This window comes from Anopheles arabiensis, chromosome 3 (assembly GCF_016920715.1).
Source record: "Anopheles arabiensis isolate DONGOLA chromosome 3, AaraD3, whole genome shotgun sequence".
NCBI classification, from domain to species: domain Eukaryota; kingdom Metazoa; phylum Arthropoda; class Insecta; order Diptera; family Culicidae; genus Anopheles; species Anopheles arabiensis.
In genome coordinates this window covers 53,345,186-53,365,422 of record NC_053518.1, presented here as the reverse complement: position 1 = coordinate 53,365,422, position 20,237 = coordinate 53,345,186, and the positions used below count along the sequence as shown (strand labels likewise).

The 20,237-nt window shown below is 41.0% G+C and overlaps 1 protein-coding gene across 2 annotated transcripts in view; it reads left to right on the top strand.

Moving 5' to 3' along the window:
- LOC120900726 (GPN-loop GTPase 1) overlaps positions 1-20,237 on the top strand; it is a 55,025-nt gene that overhangs the window by 34,169 nt on the left and 619 nt on the right. For both annotated transcript variants that reach the window (XM_040308126.1, XM_040308127.1), the window contains 2 exons: positions 2,593-3,187; positions 3,255-3,478. In XM_040308126.1, the coding sequence (XP_040164060.1) occupies positions 2,593-3,187; positions 3,255-3,478 (819 nt within the window). The remainder of the gene's footprint in view (positions 1-2,592; positions 3,188-3,254; positions 3,479-20,237) is intronic.

Sequence of the window (20,237 nt, the reverse complement as noted above, 5' to 3'; positions counted from 1 at the left end):
AGCGGTGAACTTGTTTCTCTTCGCGTCTGAGCCGTGAGTATTCCTCTGCGCATGCCCGCGTTCTATGCCGTTGCTGCATTGCTCGGTATGCAGTATTCTTACGTTCGGTCACTTGTCTGCATTCATCGTCGAACCAGCCAGATTTGGTGTTGCCACGACGTGGTGGGAGTATATTTCTTGCACAGTTTATTATTGTTGTTTTTAGAGCGTTCCACCTCTCGCTCGTAGTTTCATATCTGTTTTCTGGTAGTAGAGACTCTTGTAAAGTGGCTTTGAATTCCTGTTGGACAGTAATGTCCCTTAGAGAGTCCGTGATGAGCCGAGGCTGCGTGTTTTCTCCGCCCCCATTGTCGCGGGGGCGGGCGATTCTACAACGTATCACTAAGCCAACCAAGTAGTGATCGGAATCGATGTTGGCTCCTCGATAAGTTCTGACCATTATCGTTACTGTGCTCATGCATACTGTGACAGCCAGTGTATTGGCGGTACATTGGCTCCCTACCGACTTTTGCGTTGAAGTCCCCCATGATGATTTTGAGGTCATGCCTGGGGCACGCATTTATAGTTCTAGCGAGGCGGCCGTAAAAAAGGTCCTTCTCCTCTTCCTCTTCTCTTCGGTAGGGGCGTGAACGTTTATGACTCTTATATTAAAGAATTTGCCTCGCATGCGCAGGGTGCATAGCCTATCGTTTATAGCCTTGAAACCTATGAATACGGATTTCAGCCGTGGACCTACGGCGAAACCCGTTCCGAGCCCGCGGTGGCGGTCGTGGCAGCTGTAGTAAATGTCGTAGCATTGCTTACCACGCCTGTTGTGCACACCGTTCCCTAGCCACCGAATCTCTTGTAGAGCTACGAGGACCATGCTCAGTGTGGCTAGGGCGTCATCAAGTTGTTTCATGGCTCCGGCTTTGCTAAGAGTGCGTACGTTCCATGACCCCTTTTTAATCGTTGTCCGGGGGCATTGCGTAGGGTCGGTATCGTTAGGTCCGTTTCGTAAATACCTGGTGCTTTCTGTAGTCGTTTATTCCGTGAGACTGGGTGACTGGTCCTGTGCCCATGTGGCCGTTTTATTTAGCGTCTGGTTGCCCCCCCCGACGTTCAGACACCCAGTTTCCCGGGATACACACCCCCCACCTGGTTCGCCATATGCCACCATCCGCCCAAGGGGTTGGATCTAGCCCGTGTACCCAAGCTAGGATATATGGAGGCACATGTTCCACTCTGCACGACGAGGACGTGTCGGAATAGGAGTTGGATGGGAGAGCCTGTATTATCCCTCGGAGGGATTCGGATCCCATCCCATTGCAGAGCATTGCAGATATTTTTGTTTAAAATGATAAAATTTGATTATTTCTGAAATTAAATAATTATAATTTGTCGTGAAAGCAACAGCAACAACTCTGTTGTTGTGTCGTGTCGGTCAAACAATCTGAGATTGGCGCCTTTACGTGACAAAAAGCTGACGGAAAGCAGTTTGACAGTTTTGGATTTCCGTTTGTGTTTCATAATACATATCTTGGCAGTGTACTTATGAGTTTGTGTTTCGTTAAATTTTATTTTTCCAACACACAACACAAACGGATGTCGTTGTCTTTACAATTTGTGTTTAATAATCGGGCCTATAATAATATTTAATTTTATTTTCCTTTTGCTTGCAGTGGGTTGTTTTATCTCCTGCAAAGATTATTCGATATATGTCTAATTTTATTATTAAATGAAAATGGATAAAACTGAGAAAATCGCGACTATGGAAACGCATATTTACCACCAGATTCCGCGTATCTCTGCTCGTACGCGAGCGAGATCATCAGAAAAAATATAAATACAACATAAAAATTCGCAAATAACTCTCAACCATTGTTATGACTTCATAGTTAATGCTTCATTGCCATCTCAAGAACATATCCATGGCAATATGTTGTAATTTTGATAGTTTATTTGCGCCTCACGTTTTAAAGGTGTAGAAATTGTTTTAACTAGTAGTCTTAACAGAGTTCTGTAGATGGGCCCTTTCAGTGTTAAGTTAATTTTATTTTAGTCTTATGAGGTCATACACGACTTTCAAATGAAAAAGGAAGGCTTAATGAAATAACCGTAGCAACATCGTTAAAACTATGTGTTGGATATCACAGTACACATGTACAACCCTACGGAATAGTTATTGTTCGATCGTAGTATACATGTACAACCATATAGAATGGTCAGTTGGAATAAAGCTATTAATGCGAACACATCGTAGTCTGGCAACAAAGTATATAACGCTATGATAAGATTTCAAATGTTACTTGGGAGTGGCCCACCAGGAACAAATTGGCTCTTATACTTAATAGCCATGACACGCACTAGATGATATGATAAAATATTTTAACAGAGTCAGAATCAAAAGTTTATCTGGTCGCATTTCGTCCATTGTTGAAATTGATTATTCTTACTAACTGTTGTAGTTAATTAACTGTTGGTGTTAATTGGAAATTTAAGAAATCAGTTTGTTGACAATTTTGCTACCTTTTTTTTCAAAATCTCAGGACTGTGAAGGGGTTAAACTATGCGGTATGTGCATGATTATATTGATGGTTTTACTGTTTTCAGATATCCGTGATACGATAAAATACAAGGAAGTTATGAAACGCTACAATCTTGGTCCAAATGGAGGAATAGTTACAGCTTTAAACTTGTTTTCCACTAAATTTGGAAAAGTGATTGATCTGATTGAAAATGCACAGAAAACGCATGAATATTGTGTAATAGACACCCCGGGACAAATAGAAGTATTTACATGGTCGGCATCTGGCACAATAATTACTGAGGCGTTAGCTACTGCATTTCCTACTGTTATTGTATACGTAATGGATATCGTCCGTTCAACTAGTCCAACCACGTTTATGTCTAATATGTTATATGCGTGTTCTATCTTGTACAAAGCACGTTTACCTTTCGTTATTGCAATGAACAAAATCGACATACAGGAACATAATTTCGCGATGCAGTGGATGCAAGATTTTGAAGCGTTTCAAGAATCATTGGAAAACGAGACTGCTTACATAAGTAATCTTACACGTACGATGTCTTTGACACTCGACGAGTTTTATAAAAACTTAAAATCGTGTGGAGTTTCCTCAAAGACGGGCATAGGATTTGAAAATTTGTTCATGCTACTGAACGAAGCTGTCGATGAATATGACAGGTTTGTCAATTTTGTTACCAATTGCAATCTAACTACTTATTTATAAATATATTATTTTTATTTCCAGTGATTATAAACAGGAGTATAATAAATTACGAGCAGAGCGGGTAAACAATTCAGCAGAGCATTTTACACATCCTCCAAACGGCGACTTGGGTGAAGAAGTGTGTTTTCGAAGCTATAACAATGAGAAAAATCTATGTAATGAACCGGTTTATTTAAAACATCCTGCAAATGAAAGTTCCGATGATGAAGAAGGACAAGAATGTGAAGGTTCAATAATAACTACGGGTAAGCAATAGCAGTAGTAATAGCAATTGCATTCAGATTTTCTCTTAATTTCTTGACAATTTGGTGGGAGGAAAAATATATTTTCGCTTATGGCTATGAAATATAGCAGTCCATTTAAGATATCAATGTTGGTTGGTCTGTTGGTTATGAGTAACGGTCATGGGTTCAATACCCTAATGCAGCTGTGTCAAACTCATTTCATCAGAGGGCCGCAAGTACAGATTTTCAGTGATTCGCGGGCCGCAAAGTTGAGATTAAAAGATATACCTCAATATTTAAATAAAATACTGTAAAATCATTATTGTTGACGATGATGAGTCCCACCTCTTTCCCCAACATAAGTTTGAGAAGAACGGAAGTATCTTTACGATAATATTACTTTGATAGGCATATTAAAATATTTTGTACGAGCAAGTGGTGGCATCGGAAAACTCTCAGAGGAACTGTCATACACACACCCAAGATGACCAACATAGTTTCATCAAGAAAAAACGGGTCATACTCCATCGAATACAATGGTATTCCCTAGCATCCCTTACGTAGCCCGCCAACAACCAATAAATGAATCTGGCGCACCACAGGACACAACTGCGACATGCATATGGCCAGTTCCACTAGTGCCAACCGCTGGCCCCAGGGTCTCTGGCACCAATAACAGGCTCCAGGGCACTACCTTCCGAAGTAGGAGAATCTAATGTATCCCTTACGTAGCTCGTCAAGAACCAACTAATGGATCCGGCGCACTACTTATCAGAACACAACTGCAACATGCATATGGCCAGTTCCACTAGTTCCAATGATTGGCTCTAGGGCACTACCTTCCGAAGGAGGTGAACCTAATGTATTGTATGTGGAATTTGCCACTTACAATCATCAATGAGTGAATCCTGTTGTGACCTCCCAGACCGTGTGCAAACCGTTAATTCCCCCAAATAGATTCTGAATATCCACTTGTACGCGCGCGTGTCTCAAACCTATGTTGAATCTTTCTTATATTTTTCTAATTTTAATTATAGTATATAAAGAAAAATCTTATCATCATCATAAAGATCGTGATGACAACTGCAGTTACACATTTAATAATGACATGGGACATCTACACATATTTCATTGTTAAACAAATTGAATTTTGGGCCGATCTGGTGGTACAGATCTGGTGGTCAACTTGCACGACTTAACAACATGCCCGTCATGGGTTCAAGCCCCGAACAGACCGTGCTCCCATACGTAGGATTGACTATCCTGCTATGGTAACAATAAGTCACTGAAAGCCAAGCTCACTTCACTAGTGGGTACAGGCAGGCCTTGACCGACAACAGTTGTTGTGCTAATGAAGAAGATGAAGAAGAAACAAATTGACTTTTTGTACTCCTTGCTTCAAATCTGGAATCGTTCCTTGTTTAAAAATGTGTGATGTTAGTTTTCATTGTGCTCTTTAAAAAAATGTTAAATATACTTTTAAAGTCACATGCTATTTCTTTTATCCTTATTATTGAAAAAGGATATTTTTCATTTGTCGCATTCTCACACGGCAGTTCTGTTAGAAAATATCGCTCAACCCTACTTTTTCACTGAGGTAGGGGAAATCTAGCTGCTTGTTGCGAATCTTTTTGTAAGCAATCTGAGCTATCCATCGCTGGATGCATAACAAATAATATGTGCCTGCAATTTTTTGACAGTTTAAGAGAAAAATTGTAATAAATCGTGTTTAAACATTAGTTTTTGCTAATTTCCAAGTCCCAAATGTTATGGTGGTATATTCATTTCTTATAACAAGAACCCGTTGTTTATGAATAATTTTGTTAAATTACGATAATTTTATCCGACGCAAATAGTAAAAACAGATTTTTGGTTTGCAGTGCTTACAGCACTACTCAAAATATTCTCGCGGGCCGCATTCATTATCCACGTGGGCCACATGCGGCCCGCGGGCCGCCAGTTTGACATACCTACCCTAATGGATCGAGCCTCTCAAACGTAGGACTAATTATTCTTCTATGGGCACACCAACTTGACACCAGATAGTCATGGCTAAGGCAGGCAATGTTGGTGGTGCTAGTAAGAAGAAGACAAATTTCTGTCATAATTGGCCATTAACTGAACGTATGATAAGGATGGATAAGAAGAGGACTATACATACAGCCAGAATCATAAAACCTGGTCTGATATTACTATATTTAAACATGAACCTAAACTGTTCTCTTTATTGGATATGATCAACTTCCGGGAAATTTGAACGGGGCACTTTAAAATGGAAAATATTATAAAGAAAGATGCTATGGCGGAAATTCGAAGGATAAGCGGGCTAGCGGGGTTCCTTAAAATCAGATGCGATCGGTTGCCATCCGCAATATCTTCAAGTAGCAAAGACTTATAAGTAACGAATGCCTATATAAGCCTGTTGAATAAGAAAGACAAGAAGAATCAGGACTGTCAATATTAGCAAATAGGATAAATGTACCAATAGTGGGGCAGTTTGTAGTGGTACAAGTATGTTTTAAAGGATTTAAAGTGTCACGAAGGTAAATTTAGGAATATTTTAACACATAACAATTGGAATATGTTTTGTCTACGCAATCACAACCATTTTTACCAAGAAACACATCAAATTTACAATAAATACATATTTTTGTGACTGCTTCGTTGTACCTATAATGGTGGTATGGTTCCTATAGTCGTCGTATTGCGTTCCTATAGTGGTGGTAATAAAGGATGACTCAAAACAGTGTATAATATCAATATAACTTAGTTTTGAAGCTGTTTTCGTGTGAATAGCAAGGAATCTTCTTCTTCTTCTTTGGCTCAACAACCGATGTCGGTCAAGGCCTGCCTGTACCCACTTGTGGGTTTTAGCTTTCAGTGACTAATTGATTCCCCCCCATAGCAGGATAGTCAGTCCTACGTATGGCGGCACGGTCTATTTGGGGATTGAACCCATGACGGGCATGTTGTTAAGTCGTACGAGTTGACGACTGTACTACGAGACCGGCCTGAACGGTCTGAACTGGAGCGACGCTCTGAAGAGCACCGGCTGCGTGCGCTGATGGAGTTTCTTAGCATCAACCCCGCTCCATTCCCGTGGTCGATCGCACTGATGCTCGGTTTCTTCACGCTGAGAGAATCATTTTCACTTATTTTTTAACACTTTGAATCTTACATCACAGCATCACTCCAAAAGGTTTTCGTTTCGTTAGCTCGAGATTAACAGAATGGCGAATGACAGATAGAATACCGAGTCTCGGCTAATCCAAATAGTAAAGCCGAAATCTCGGTTATTTTGACGGATGAGCTCGGTGACAGCTGTGTTAACGTATGCCCTCGGCATGTTGTGTTGCCGAGGTTCAGTTCAAATATTTATTTAACTGATATTTCAGTTTTAAACGGTACTGATTTTCGGCTACTGGGATTTTTCAACTGACATATCAGTAAGAATCGAAAGATCCGACGGATTTCGGTAGTTTTTGTAACCGAGGTCGTGCAATATTTTTAAGTGTGCAGTAATTCAATCAATAAGTGAACTGAAAGCCAAGTCACTTGTGGTTCACACAGGTCATGACTAGTGATGGGTCAAGTAGCACTGTGTCACCACGCACACAGAGCTCAGTAAAATATGCGAGCACAATTGCACATTTTATAAAATTGAGGTGACACACTTCGCAAAATTTTTGTGCCCCGCACAGTGCTTGTGTTCCGCACAGTAACTATGCTCCACACAGTAACTGTGCTCCGCAAAGTTACTGTGCTTCGCAATCTTTTTGTGCTCCACACATTTTTTTGGTCTGCACAGCTATTGTGCTTCACACAGTTATTGTGCGCGCACAATTACACCCCGCTCTGACACCAATCGAACAAGACACCACATTTGTTTGGAATTTGATCGGTTCGATACGATGTTTGTCTTGTTTGTTTGAGATGTCTGACGGGAAATCCTCACGATTGTTCGACTCTGATTTGCGGGTTATATCAACGACACACGAAGCGTAAACTCAAAAAGTTCACGCTTGATTTGTATGGGAGAGCGTAAACTTCCCGTCAAAAGATTATAGAGTTGTATGGCTGAAATCCGGTTTACGCCAAAGTTTACGCCTCGTATGAGGTCCGTATGATGTCTGGTTCGATTGATTCGATTGACATGTGCGAAGCACAATAGCTGTGCGGAGCATAAAAAGTGCTCAAAGCACACTAAATGTGCGATAACACTGTTGTGTTTAGACACTTTTGTTCTTTATTCATTACACTTATAAAACACACAATATAAATAATGAAACATATAACAAACAATCAACACACTTTAAAATGATACAAGTGCGGTGGCCGCGCACCAGCCGCACCGAGCGCCCCTGCCGAGAGCTCCTGCTCGATCGGCTCGCAAACACACTCTAACTGTGCGCTCGGCACACACTAAGCCTTGCGCTGCTTAGTGTGTGCGACAGTGTGCGTGACACACTGTCGTCCCCCTGGACGTTGACCGGTGGCAGCGCAACTGCCACGGCAAGTCCAGGGGTCGGCACGGCTGCCCACAACATCTCTCCCTTTTAGTACTGAAGGGCTCGAACCGACGCGGGGGTATTCCACCAAGGGAATACCGGCGTGGTGAACCCTTCCGGCCGATGCTGCCAAGATGTGGGGACCCCGATGTTGGTGCGCTGAGCAGCGTTTGCTGCTGCTCTCGGGCCACTCCGCGATGGCGATAATGCGGCGGTGATGCTGCTGCTGTGCCGCTCCCTGGGACGGCGGCGATGGTGTGACGGCGATGATGATGACGATGATGATAACGATGATGATGATGCCGCAATGTTAAAGATGCCACGATGATGATGATGCCGCAATGATAAAGATGCCACGATGATGATGATGATGCCGCGATGATGATGACGATGACGATGATGCCGCGATGATGATTACGATCATGATGATGATCCTTGCCCCAGGGCAGCAGCGATGTATTTTTTTTCGATGACGGGCGGCAGAGATGAAAATACTCGGGCGGCATGGTTCCTCGCCCTCCTACGATGCTTTGGCTGCAGCCGGGGAAAAATGTGTGTCCCTTTGCAACGGGGCTGCAGCCAGGGCGGCATGGCTCATCGCCCTTCATTTATGCTGAGGCTGCAGTCGGGGCGCAATTGGCGACGCCCGTTCGACTACAGCCAGGTCGAAAACTTTCACACCGATGTGGGGCTGCTGTGTTGCAGCCGATGCAACCCGTGCGTTGCTGATCCTTGTGTGCTGCCGAGGCGGAATGTTACGTCGCCGTGGTGAGAGGCAGGGCTCGAGCCGCGGCGGAATTTGTGCCTCGCCGATGATGTGCTGAGCTCGATCCGGGCGGTATTGCTCGTCGCCGATGAATCCTTGCACTGCTGCTGCTGCAGCTGGGCGGAATACGTCCTCGCCCGATGAAGCTGGGGCTGCAGCATGGGCGGATGTGACGCCCATCTGATGTTCCAGCAGCAAGGCGGAAAGCTGCCTCGCCTGTGGTGCTGCTGGTGTTGCTGGGGCTGCAGCCCGACGACCTCCCTTGTCGCCGAGAGTGTGTGCTCGGCTGCCCATGTGGTCGCCAATGATGGGACGGCAGCCGGGGGCCTCGGTGTTGGCGGCGGTGGCGACCCGATGTTCCGCGGTATCCCAAAAGCACAGGGAACCGTGCCATCGCGATGGCCGCTGCGAAGATGCAGCAAAAGCGAGATGGGCCCGATCGCGGGTTCTTGTAGGGTCCCCCTTACGCAGGAGGATCCCATCCTCGTCGCCACTGTTGTGTTTAGACACTTTTGTTCTTTATTCATTACACTTATAAAACACACAATATAAATAATGAAACATATAACAAACAATCAACACACTTTAAAATGATACAAGTGCGGTGGCCGCGCACCAGCCGCACCGAGCGCCCCTGCTCGATCGGCTCGCAAACACACTCTAACTGTGCGCTCGGCACACACTAAGCCTTGAGCTGCTTAGTGTGTGCGACGGTGTGCGTGACACACTGTCGTCCCCCTGGACGTTGACCGGTGGCAGAGCAACTGCCACGGCAAGTCCAGGGGTCGGCACGGCTGCCCACAACAAACACAGTAACTGTTCGGTAACACAGTAACTGTGCGATAACACAGTAACTGTGCAACCGTACAGTAGCTGTGTGCGCGCATAAGAACTGTGCGAGAACACAGTTACTGTACGACCACACATTAAGTGTGGTACCACGCACACACAGCACAGTAGACTGTGCGTGGTACCACAACACCACACAGTGAAAAGTGCTACTTGACTTGACTAGTTGTGACCGACAACGGTTATTGTGTCTAAGAAAAATATATGCCAATTTGCGAATTACTGACCGTACGGCTACACGAGGTGAAATTTACAGCGAAATGAACTATTGACAGGTGAAATATCTGTCAGATAACGCATCACAGCAACCAGCTGATGTGCAAAGCAAACAAATAACATGTACAAAATCGCAACTAAATTCATGAAACAATTTCAATAACAAGTACTTCGTTAATTTCCAAGCAATAATTCATCATTTCTTCCAATTAGGGAATGTTCTGCTTATTAAGATATTATTTTTATGAAAATGTCGAAAGCGGATGTTGTGTCACCACCAACCCATTGGCGTTACCTATCAGATATTTCGCCTGTCAAATAGTTCATTTCGCTGTATATTTCACCTCGTCTGGCCGCACGGTGATGGTGCGGGCTGAACTAACAAATGATTGCTTGATCCATCGATGGCGCTGTTGGAAAAAAATCCGGCGCGGTTTGATGCGTTTTCCTGAGGAATGATAAATATATCGAGCATTTTAAAATGGTGAACAAAACTTTTACACTTAAAACTTGCCGTACAGGTATATATTTGACTGATGCAATATAAGACAAGCAGTGGCTCCGTAGCTCGTTTCATTCGTTTTGATCTTTCATCAGTTGATGTTATTTTTATATAGTTAGGTGTGTTGGAAAATTAAACAAGAAAAAAATAAACCCACAAGTAGTATTATTGTCAGAACATTTCAACAATTTTACCCTTAGGGTAAATGTACCAATAGTGGTGCAATTTGTCGTGGTACAGATGTATTTTAATGGATTTAAAGTGTCAGAAACGACAATTTCTGAATATTTCAAAACATAACAGTTGGAATATGTTTTATCTTCGCAATCACAATCAGTTTTACCATGAAACACATCGAATTTACGAAAAAATACATATTTTTGTGATTGCTTCGTTGTACCTATAATGGTGGTATGGTTCCTATAGTCGTCGTGTTGTGTTCCTATAGTGGTGGTAAACAAAGAGGCCTCAAAATAGTGTATAATATCAATATAACTTAGTTTTGAAGCTGTTTTCGTATGAATAGCATGGATTACTGCCATAATAATGATATCTTTCGTAATTTGATCGTAAAAAATGTATGAATTTGGTTGAAGAAAATATTGACTGAAGTACTGAATAACACCTGTCGTCAACCCATACTCAGAAGAGTTGGCTTGATTTTAAGTCGATTTTTCACTCAGTAAGATAAGCGAATTTTGGCCTTTGTTTGATAAATTACCTACAGAAAACTAATTTTTGATGCTTATTTTAATGAAAACAGTACGAAATGTCAAAAATGTCGTGGAAAAAAATCTAAAATTAGCTGTTTTTATTGATTTTAGAACTAGGACCACTATAGGAACATGCCTGTTTGGTGTACCTATAATGGCACTATCGTAAAAAACATTTAAAAATACGTAAATATGGTCAAAAGCCAATAAAATTGAATAAAACAATATCATTTGATAACAATTATGTTAAAAAACTAATAATTGCGTTGTTATGTGGTCATTTAGAACGTTAACAAGAATATGAGTATCGTAATGAAATCCTAAGGATCTTGGAAAAATGTTGATACCTTTCACAAAATAATGGATTTTTTGGTCACTAAGAAACGGAATGGCCCCATTTCATTCTTAAATCCTTTGTAAAAGGCTAGAGAACATTTCACACTATTATAAATAACTTAACTACTGTTAATTTATCGTATGAGGCGCATTTTAGTGCAATACCACCACTATTGGTACTAGCACCACTATAGGTACGTTTACCCTAGTCGTCGATTGTTTAACAACAACATACTGCGTTGACATCTTTCACGATTAACTAACCAAATTTCTATTAACATTTGAAGATTTTCTGGCAAAGATTTTAAAACATTAGCAGCACAAAGCAAATTTGACTATGGTCAACCATATGGTAATACGACCAGAAGTAAAAATTGTGAAAATCATAGTTACAAAGTATTAAATTTTATTATGATTTCAATAATTCAAAATATAATTAATGGCATTAGCGTTTTCGTTTAACATTTTAATTCATTTGATTTATCATTCATAGATAAAACAAAGACCTGTAGAAATATATTGGCCGTAGTTAATTTAGACTTGAGCTCTCTATAACCGTGTATTTACTTTAGCTCTCTATAACAGCGGTCGGCAAACTTTTATTTATTTATTTATTTATTTTATAATTCTTGTCCGCCAATGATGGCCCCACAAGATATTATAGATTCGTAAGTTATTATAGATTAATGTAGCGCAGACCTTCACTAATAGTGGACATAGATGTATGAAAATCAACTCCTGCATAGAATGAATTAAAACTGCGTGCCATTGCTGATATCGGTTCATTTGCCGCATAATTAGTGTTATGCCTATCTACATACAAAAGGGACGATGAACGAGGACTAGAGCGAGGAACGTGTATGTTCACTTTGCTTAATAAGCGAGGTGCGTCAATTTTTCCTTTTATCAGTTAGGTCATAAAGATTGTTTTAGCCTTTTCACGCCGCTTCTCTAATGATTCTTCACATAACAATAAGCATCTTGTCCTATGGGGTAGCGTGTCACCATTTGGCCATCTAAGCTTTTTAATCGCGAAACGAGTCATTTTCCTTTGTACTCTTTCAATGCGTTTGATCGAGCGGTCGGTATGAGGACACCACACAATTGATCCATATTCTAAAATCTACCTGACTAGACTGTAAAACAGTGTTTTGATACACAAAGGATCTTTGAACTCTTTCGTCATGTTCCGTACTAAACCTAGGGTCCTATTGGCTCTGCTAACAACGTCTTCTATGTGTTTTGTAAAAGTTAATTTATGATCTAGTGATCTAGATCGCGAATTGTATTTACACGGTTAATCGTTTGTCCATCTATGTCATAATTATAATAAATAGGTTGCCGGGCACGAGTAAACGAGATAATAGAACACTTATCGATACAAAGGACAAGAAAATTACGATTGCACCTGTTGGAAAACATTTTAATCACGCGTTGCAGTTCGTTATGGTCGGAGTGAGTGTTAACTGGACGAAATATTTTTACATCATCTGCATACATTAAGTAACTGCCGTCAGGTAAAACAAAAGAGACATCATTTACATATATTAAAAACAATAAAGGGCCAAGGTTGCTACCCTGAGGAACCCCTGATGTGCTTGTAAAGATATCTGAAGTAGCTTTCCCAAACTTTACGTAGTAAGTCCTGTTGATCAGATATGATCGAAGCCATGACAATAAGTGTGCTTGAAAGACTAGCCTGTCGAGTTTTGCTATCAGTATATCAATGGATATACTGTCGAAGGCAGCTTTTAGATCAGTATAAATGCAGTCTATTTGAATCCCTTTGCTGATATTACTCGTACATTCCGAGACAAATTCAATTAGATTTGTGGATGTCGAGCGATTGTTTAACAACATTGCCATGCTGCGCAATTGCAATATAGTTTTTTAAAGGTCCTAGCACTAGATGCATTGTGGACAATTATTTCAATCAGTTTTGCACATGCTGAAAGAGAGGTGACTCCTCTGTAATTACTTGCCTCATTTTTATCACCTTTCTTGAATATAGGGATTAACGAAGATGTTTTCCACAAGCTAAGAACAGTGTGTTGGTCGAAGGACAGACGACATAGATGTACTAGATGCGAGACGAGATTATTACAACGTTTTAGTACCACAGATGGAATACCATCAGGGCCTGGACAAAATGACAGTTTTAGTTTACATAATGCAGCTGACATAGATTCTTCGTCAACATTGATGGTATGAACATCGACAACATTGTGGGGAGTATTTTTTAAAGCTTCATTAATTTGAGTTGCATTGAATGTTTGAGTATCATAAACGTCGTGAAAGCGAGATGCAAATGCTTTTGCTATGTCGTGTTCACAACTGGCTATTTCACCTTTATATTTGATCTTCTGTGGTAGTTGATTTTTAGCTTTCCTACTCTTGGCATACGCCCAAAATCTCTTTGGTTTTCTTCGCATATATCTTTGTACACGGTATATATGATTTTTGTACAGGGATCGGTTGAAAGAGCGATAAATACGACTTAATCTTATTGCCCTATCATGATTGACACAGGTTTTATGGCGGTAGTATGTTCGAAATGCTGCTTTTTTCTTCCTTTTTACATATTGAAGAGTTTTAGTAGACCATGGAGGGTGGCGTTGTTGTGTACGTTTAGGGACGCATCTATTGAATATAGCATTCAAATGTTCGGTGAATAAATCAACAGCATCATCAATACATATATCTGCGTTGTATAGCCTATCCCAGTTTGCACTGCAAATCATTTCATTAATAAGGTTTAGATCGGCGCGACAAAAATCAAGCTCTTCCGAGTTATTTTGCTCTTGCGACAATTCTAGCACTAACTGCGTTTGCATGTGTCTCACTAAAGGAGGATGATACGCATCGACTCCCACTAAACTCACAATTGGTATGTCAACTTGAGCCATTTCTACTGTGTTGTCGTCTACTAGCCCAAGATCAAGAATATTAGCCGGCATCGCGAATAAATGAACACATTTTAACAGTCGTTTAAAGTTCATTTTGGTCTAACCGAGTTCATTTGTTGTTCATTCCTGTTAAAATAAACGACGGTCAAAACAGTTAACGACTGCTCGATATCGCATATAGGCAAACACGGGTAAAAAATTCGAGCAGTATAATTAAACGACTGTTAATTTGTATCGCATACGGTCTTGACAGTCGTTTGTTTAACGACAGCATAGGACCAGTCGTTAAAATTAACAAATGAACTCAATGCGTTCGCGATGCCAAATTCTAGCAATTTTTAACGACTCTGGTTAATTTTTAACGACTGTTAATTTTAAACCAATTCTTTAGCGATACCAGCTATTATCTGTTGAGTTGACAATCCGATTAATTTGATGCAGTCTGAACTGATATATGATATCATAAAAGCTACCATTGTTATTATTTCTAGGCTCCTGATTGAAATCTCCCAACAAAATAAATTTATCGTCCTGCTTTAACTTTTCACAAATTGTTTCAATAGAGGTAAATAAGTCTCTCAATGTATCTTCCGATCTACTCAGATAAGGTGGTAAATATAGTGTGCCAATGTAGAGCACCCCCTTAGCTAGATGAGTTTCAATCCATGTCATCTCGAGTGAACCGATCGGTACCGAACATTCACACGAGTTCAGATCGGACGAAACAGCTACCAACACTCCTCCACCGCGGCTTCGGGAACTGTTCAATACACTTCTATCAGTACGGTAAACACAGTATTCGTTCGCAAATATCATTTCCGATGGGACAGTATCATCAAGCCATGTTTCAGTAAAGGCAAGCACGTCCTATTGTTTATCAGACACGGCCAACCGTAGTTCATCTAGTTTAGTTTTCAAGCCTCTAACGTTTTGATAGTAAACATCAAGAGGACATCTAGTGCTATCTTGGCGGGTCAGTGGTAAAGACAAATGTGTTATTGCATCGTTACCCGGTCGCATATCGACTTGATCGGTGCTGTATGCGATGAGGCCACTGTGTCTGTTTGTGCTTCTGTTTGTTGTTGGGATTGATCGTGCATTTCTGTTGATCGCTGATATGGTTGTTGAGACTTCCCCTTGGGACGCCAAAAATACTGCGGACTCTGACGACGATCAATAAATTTATGGAACACTAGTTAAGGCCCGGTAAAATCTACCGGATGTCCTCAAATTAAGAATTATTTTCAAACTCTACACGTTCAGTGGCAACAACCATAACTCAAAGACCTATTTGTTCTTATGCGTTACACCACAAATGTGTTAACCTTGTAACTTCTTGGACAGTTACTGTACTTTGCAGAAACGTTAAATATCGATGAGGCTACTTTTGAGCCAAGTCACGCAATTATGTATTTTCGAACTGATACGTTCCATGCCTCTGTTGACACAAATGTATAATTTTTTGATTATTATTTTTTAGTTATCGGCGTGATTTTATGGAAAGCATAGCTAAGTAGTAACCTCAACAACGCGTTCATTGAATAACGTATTGATGTGCAGTGGATTAAAAAAATTAGGGTGCCGCTAATACATATACAACATGTTTAGATCCAATCCCAATTGCGTACTTAAAAACATACAATTTTTGAAATGCTCACTTCTGCTTCAATCCATTTTGTGTTTTTTGTGCCCATAGATGTAAGATTGAACTATAAAAATATGATATTGCACGGTTCGAATTCCATTTCTACTCTTTTTTTCGACTTATGTTTCATACGTTAGGTAATAAGTAATCGATGCTTAGAACATATTCAATGTAAATTTTCCCAGTCTTAAATTTCAAAAAGGTCATTTCCAAAAACGCCGTCAAAATTTTATTTTATTATCCTGAAACTGGGTTTGAAGTATTCAATGGAATGGGTATATGTGTATGAGACAATTGTTATTGTTGTGCCAAATATCAGATTTCGACAGTGAACATATCCCCTCAAATAACCATTCCAAATGTGTAGTTCTAATATTCCAATCTATACTGTTATAGAAAAGACTGGTTCAACACTGTTATAGCCTTTCCATATCAATTAACTAAATTCACGTTTATTTGCAAACTACTTTATTTACTCTTGACGACCCACATTTTTCAGATTTTGCTTCTAATTTGACGTGTCCTTGAATATAACGTGGTTGTTCTTAATCAACACCATAGTACGGTGATAGCATCACATGGTAGATATCGCCATCACTCTTGATAGATACAGTCAGAATCTTTTCAGCCCTCTTGGGCACGTTACAGTAAGCATAGTTTCATTGTGGATCATTCTGCAGTTGATGCTGATCCGGCTAAATGCAGTGTGCACGGTTGTCTCACCTAACGCGCAGTATGTTGCAGCCATGTTGCGCAATGAATCATCTCTCCCTTTAGTGCTTTGTTTCGGAAAGACATCCTGAAATAAGTAGTTCTTCCCGCCCGCGAGCAAATCGTTACAAATTCAATTTTAACTTTCAAGCCATCAACATCCGCCGCTTTTTTTCCTCGGAATTTCAGCAAGGCTTTTTAGCATGGGCCGCTTAGGGTCTTTCGGCTACATCCACCTCTAATTGTCATGCGTTGTCCTTGTCCCGACTCAGCCAATATTGCGAAGTAGTAGATTTGAGGGAGTAGTCGATTTGGGGCGGTCCCGTGGTACGTGGTCGTCAACTCGAACGACTCAATGACATGCCCGTCATGGGTTCAAGCCCATGGACCGTCCCCCCGTAGCAAGGATTGACTATCCGGCTTCGTGGTAATGAATTAAGTCTCGAAAGCCTATGCAGGCCGGCATGTCCGCATAGGACGTTACGCCAAATAGAAGAAGATTTGAGGGAGTGTACATGTTCGACGTCCTGGGTATAGCAACCCGTGTTACAGGTTATTCTGTACCACACTTATCTGCCGATGACGACGGTGTATGTAGTATTCGAGGTGCTTAAGGTGCAACCAATAATGAGTATGGTTGGCTTTATTAATGATTGAATAAATTGGAATTACAACCATTTTACAATTAAGCTAATTTGGATAGTTTTCAAACATGTTTTCTTTATATTGCCTTGAATATCTTGATTAATAATGGTAAGGGGTATGAGATGGGACACATTATCATCAGGTGGCTAATTTGCAACTTTAAATATTTAAAAAAATCATTATATCCAATGCCATGTGATTTCGAATCGGTCAGTCAAACAAAAAGTCTTAGTAACCATTGCACTCATTACTTGCGGGCTAGCAGTGGTGCATGGAGCAAGTCCTTTCGCAGCAACGCGCGTTGCTAAGAGAGCTCTGCTCTCACCGCTTTCTCTCTCTCGCTGAATGTTTACTCTCACGTCATTGTGGCGATTTTCGATTTTATATATAGTGAGACTAGACCAATCGGCCACGTTGAAGGGGAAAGAGCCTTCTCGCGGAGACTCATGGGCAATCCGATTTTAAACGAAATGAAAGTTAGTGACCCTTCATCTCGCCCGAAAGGAAGAAGGGGATAGATAACTGAATCGGCAGTTCCCAGGTACTTCTGGATAAGTTCGTCTATTTGTGTTTTTGTAACTTCGGGAGCGTGTAGTGGTGATGTTAGAGTGTGTATTTTTATAGTGTTTTTCGACCTTATCCATGATTTCACTTTTCATAGAGCTGACCAACTCCGTTTTTAGAAGCTTAAGGCGAGAATCCAATTCATTAATCAACGTGGGGAAACAGCCATCAAAAAGGTCTCTACATGGTTTGCATATCCATGAGAGTTGAGAATTTGGTCGCTTGAGCTCCTTGATAAAGCTGTTGGCCAGACCAACACACTTGTAGTGGTACACTTTCTTGCAGAAACCAGCACACGCATATTCATCATCCCCGACATCAATGTTTCACGAAGGGCACTGAAGGGCCATCACACAAAACGCACACTAATAAGAAGATGAATAATAGTTCACGAGTGACGCCAAAAGTTTTGCACCAGAAACGGAAAAGTTTTGTATCAGTTTCTCACACTAAGAATATGTTATTCGAAAGAGATCAAACACTGATCATGTGATACACAAGTTCTTCTATGAAGGCAACTATGGCTAGCCACCCAACAAGGCCGGTTGCACAGGTTAAAATTAACTTATCCAAGCAGTGAAACATCAACGGTCCGAACGCTCTATCGACGCTCCGAACGCTATATACTTAAAAAAAAAACAATAATTGGTTAATGTTATCAAGAAATGCGATTGAAATTATTGCTGTTTTCCTATAATTGTGTCATCCAAGTATGGTTCATAATTGATAACACCTACTTACATTTGTTTTTAATATGCAAAAATATAAATAATAAAATTTCGTATGCGACCTTCATTTCGATAGTCTCATTGTGGTGTTAAAATAATGTTAATAATAATACAGAAAATGGACAACTGTCGATTTTTTATGGGTTTATCTTAACGCACTACTCTCTCTGTTGTTGGCCTTCTCACGATAGAGCACGTCGATGTGACATGGCTCAGTCAACAATAATTCTCCAGGATGCTCGGTCCTTGGCTGCAGCCTCCCATCCATGCAGACACCCGATCTCCGTCAGGTCTCGCTTCACCTGGTCCAGCCATTGAGTTCGCTGTGCTCCCCTACGCCTTATGCCGAACTGGGGATCGCTCTCGAACACCTTCTTGCTGGGGCATGAGTCCCGTCAGGATGCTCCATCCTTCTCCTCCTCGCCTCATGCTCGAACACACCGCCAAAGATGGTCCGGAGGATGCATCGCTCTAACACGCCCAGAGCGTTTGCATCCTCCGCTCGAATGGTCCACCGAGCGAATCAATGTGCGATATATCTCACATTTCGTGTGGGTTCGAAGTCTTCTGGATCTCAGCAGTCGATGAAGCCCACAATTTGCACGATTCCTCTGCACAATGCGTCTCCGGATTTCGCTGCTGATGTCGTTTTCCGAAGTAACGACCGTTCCGAGATAGCAATACTCCTTTACCACCTCGAGACTGTCGCCGTCAACTAATACACTGCTTCCCAGATGATCTTAGTCACCGGCAAGGCAAGCAGGTACTTCGTCGCATTGATTCTCATTGCATTGAAACCGTTAATTGCACTTGTAGTAGTATCCCATTAGTTAGCAGACAAAATTTGACACCTCTATCAGTCGAACTCTAACCATGATGGCCAAAAAAGTGAATCAAAAGCGTGCGCGATCAAATAATGGCACCCCGTAGCGTCCAAAATCGACTCCGTGCGGAAGTTTTTGGACGTCGTATATACCCGTTTTGGCATTTTGATCGCTAACATCTTGGCACTATAAGGCAACAATCAAAGCATCGAAAGAAAACCCAGGTTCATTGAGGTTTCAAAAGAAGCTGAATTGAAGACAGAGAGTCAAGTGGCTACATTACTGCGTTAGCTGGACCGGGATATCGATGCAACCCACCAAACAGTTAGCCAAACCTGGGAAACATGAAGAAACAGATCAGGAATTAGAAATCGCATCCACTGGCTGCGTAGTGGCAAACAATTACGCAAAAACTCAATGCAATCATTTCAGGTGAATTTCGACCGAATTTCGATATAACACCCTAGTCCGCAAACTGGTCTAACATTCGTCACCTGTGTCCCATCGATGTTTTTCTACGCCAACGTGATGCAAAAAATCTACTCTAACAATTTTGTAGCGAAAACTTAGGATAAATTGATGAAAATCGAAGGTAGAACTTAAATCATGCATGTCTTCGTCCACCATGGTGAAAATTCCTAATACTTGACATACGGCAATTCGCTAAGTCTTGAACATATTTGTGCAAGTTATCTGAAATAATTCCCTTTGAACAGATGTAAATGTAAAGAAATTATCTTTCCTAGTTTTTTTCTACAGCCAGTCAAAAATGGCATATTTTTTCATGCAAAAGTTAAGGGGATATTGACCTCGAGTTCGATACATTGTACTTTTCCAATGTTTAAATAAACAACTATGGAATGATGG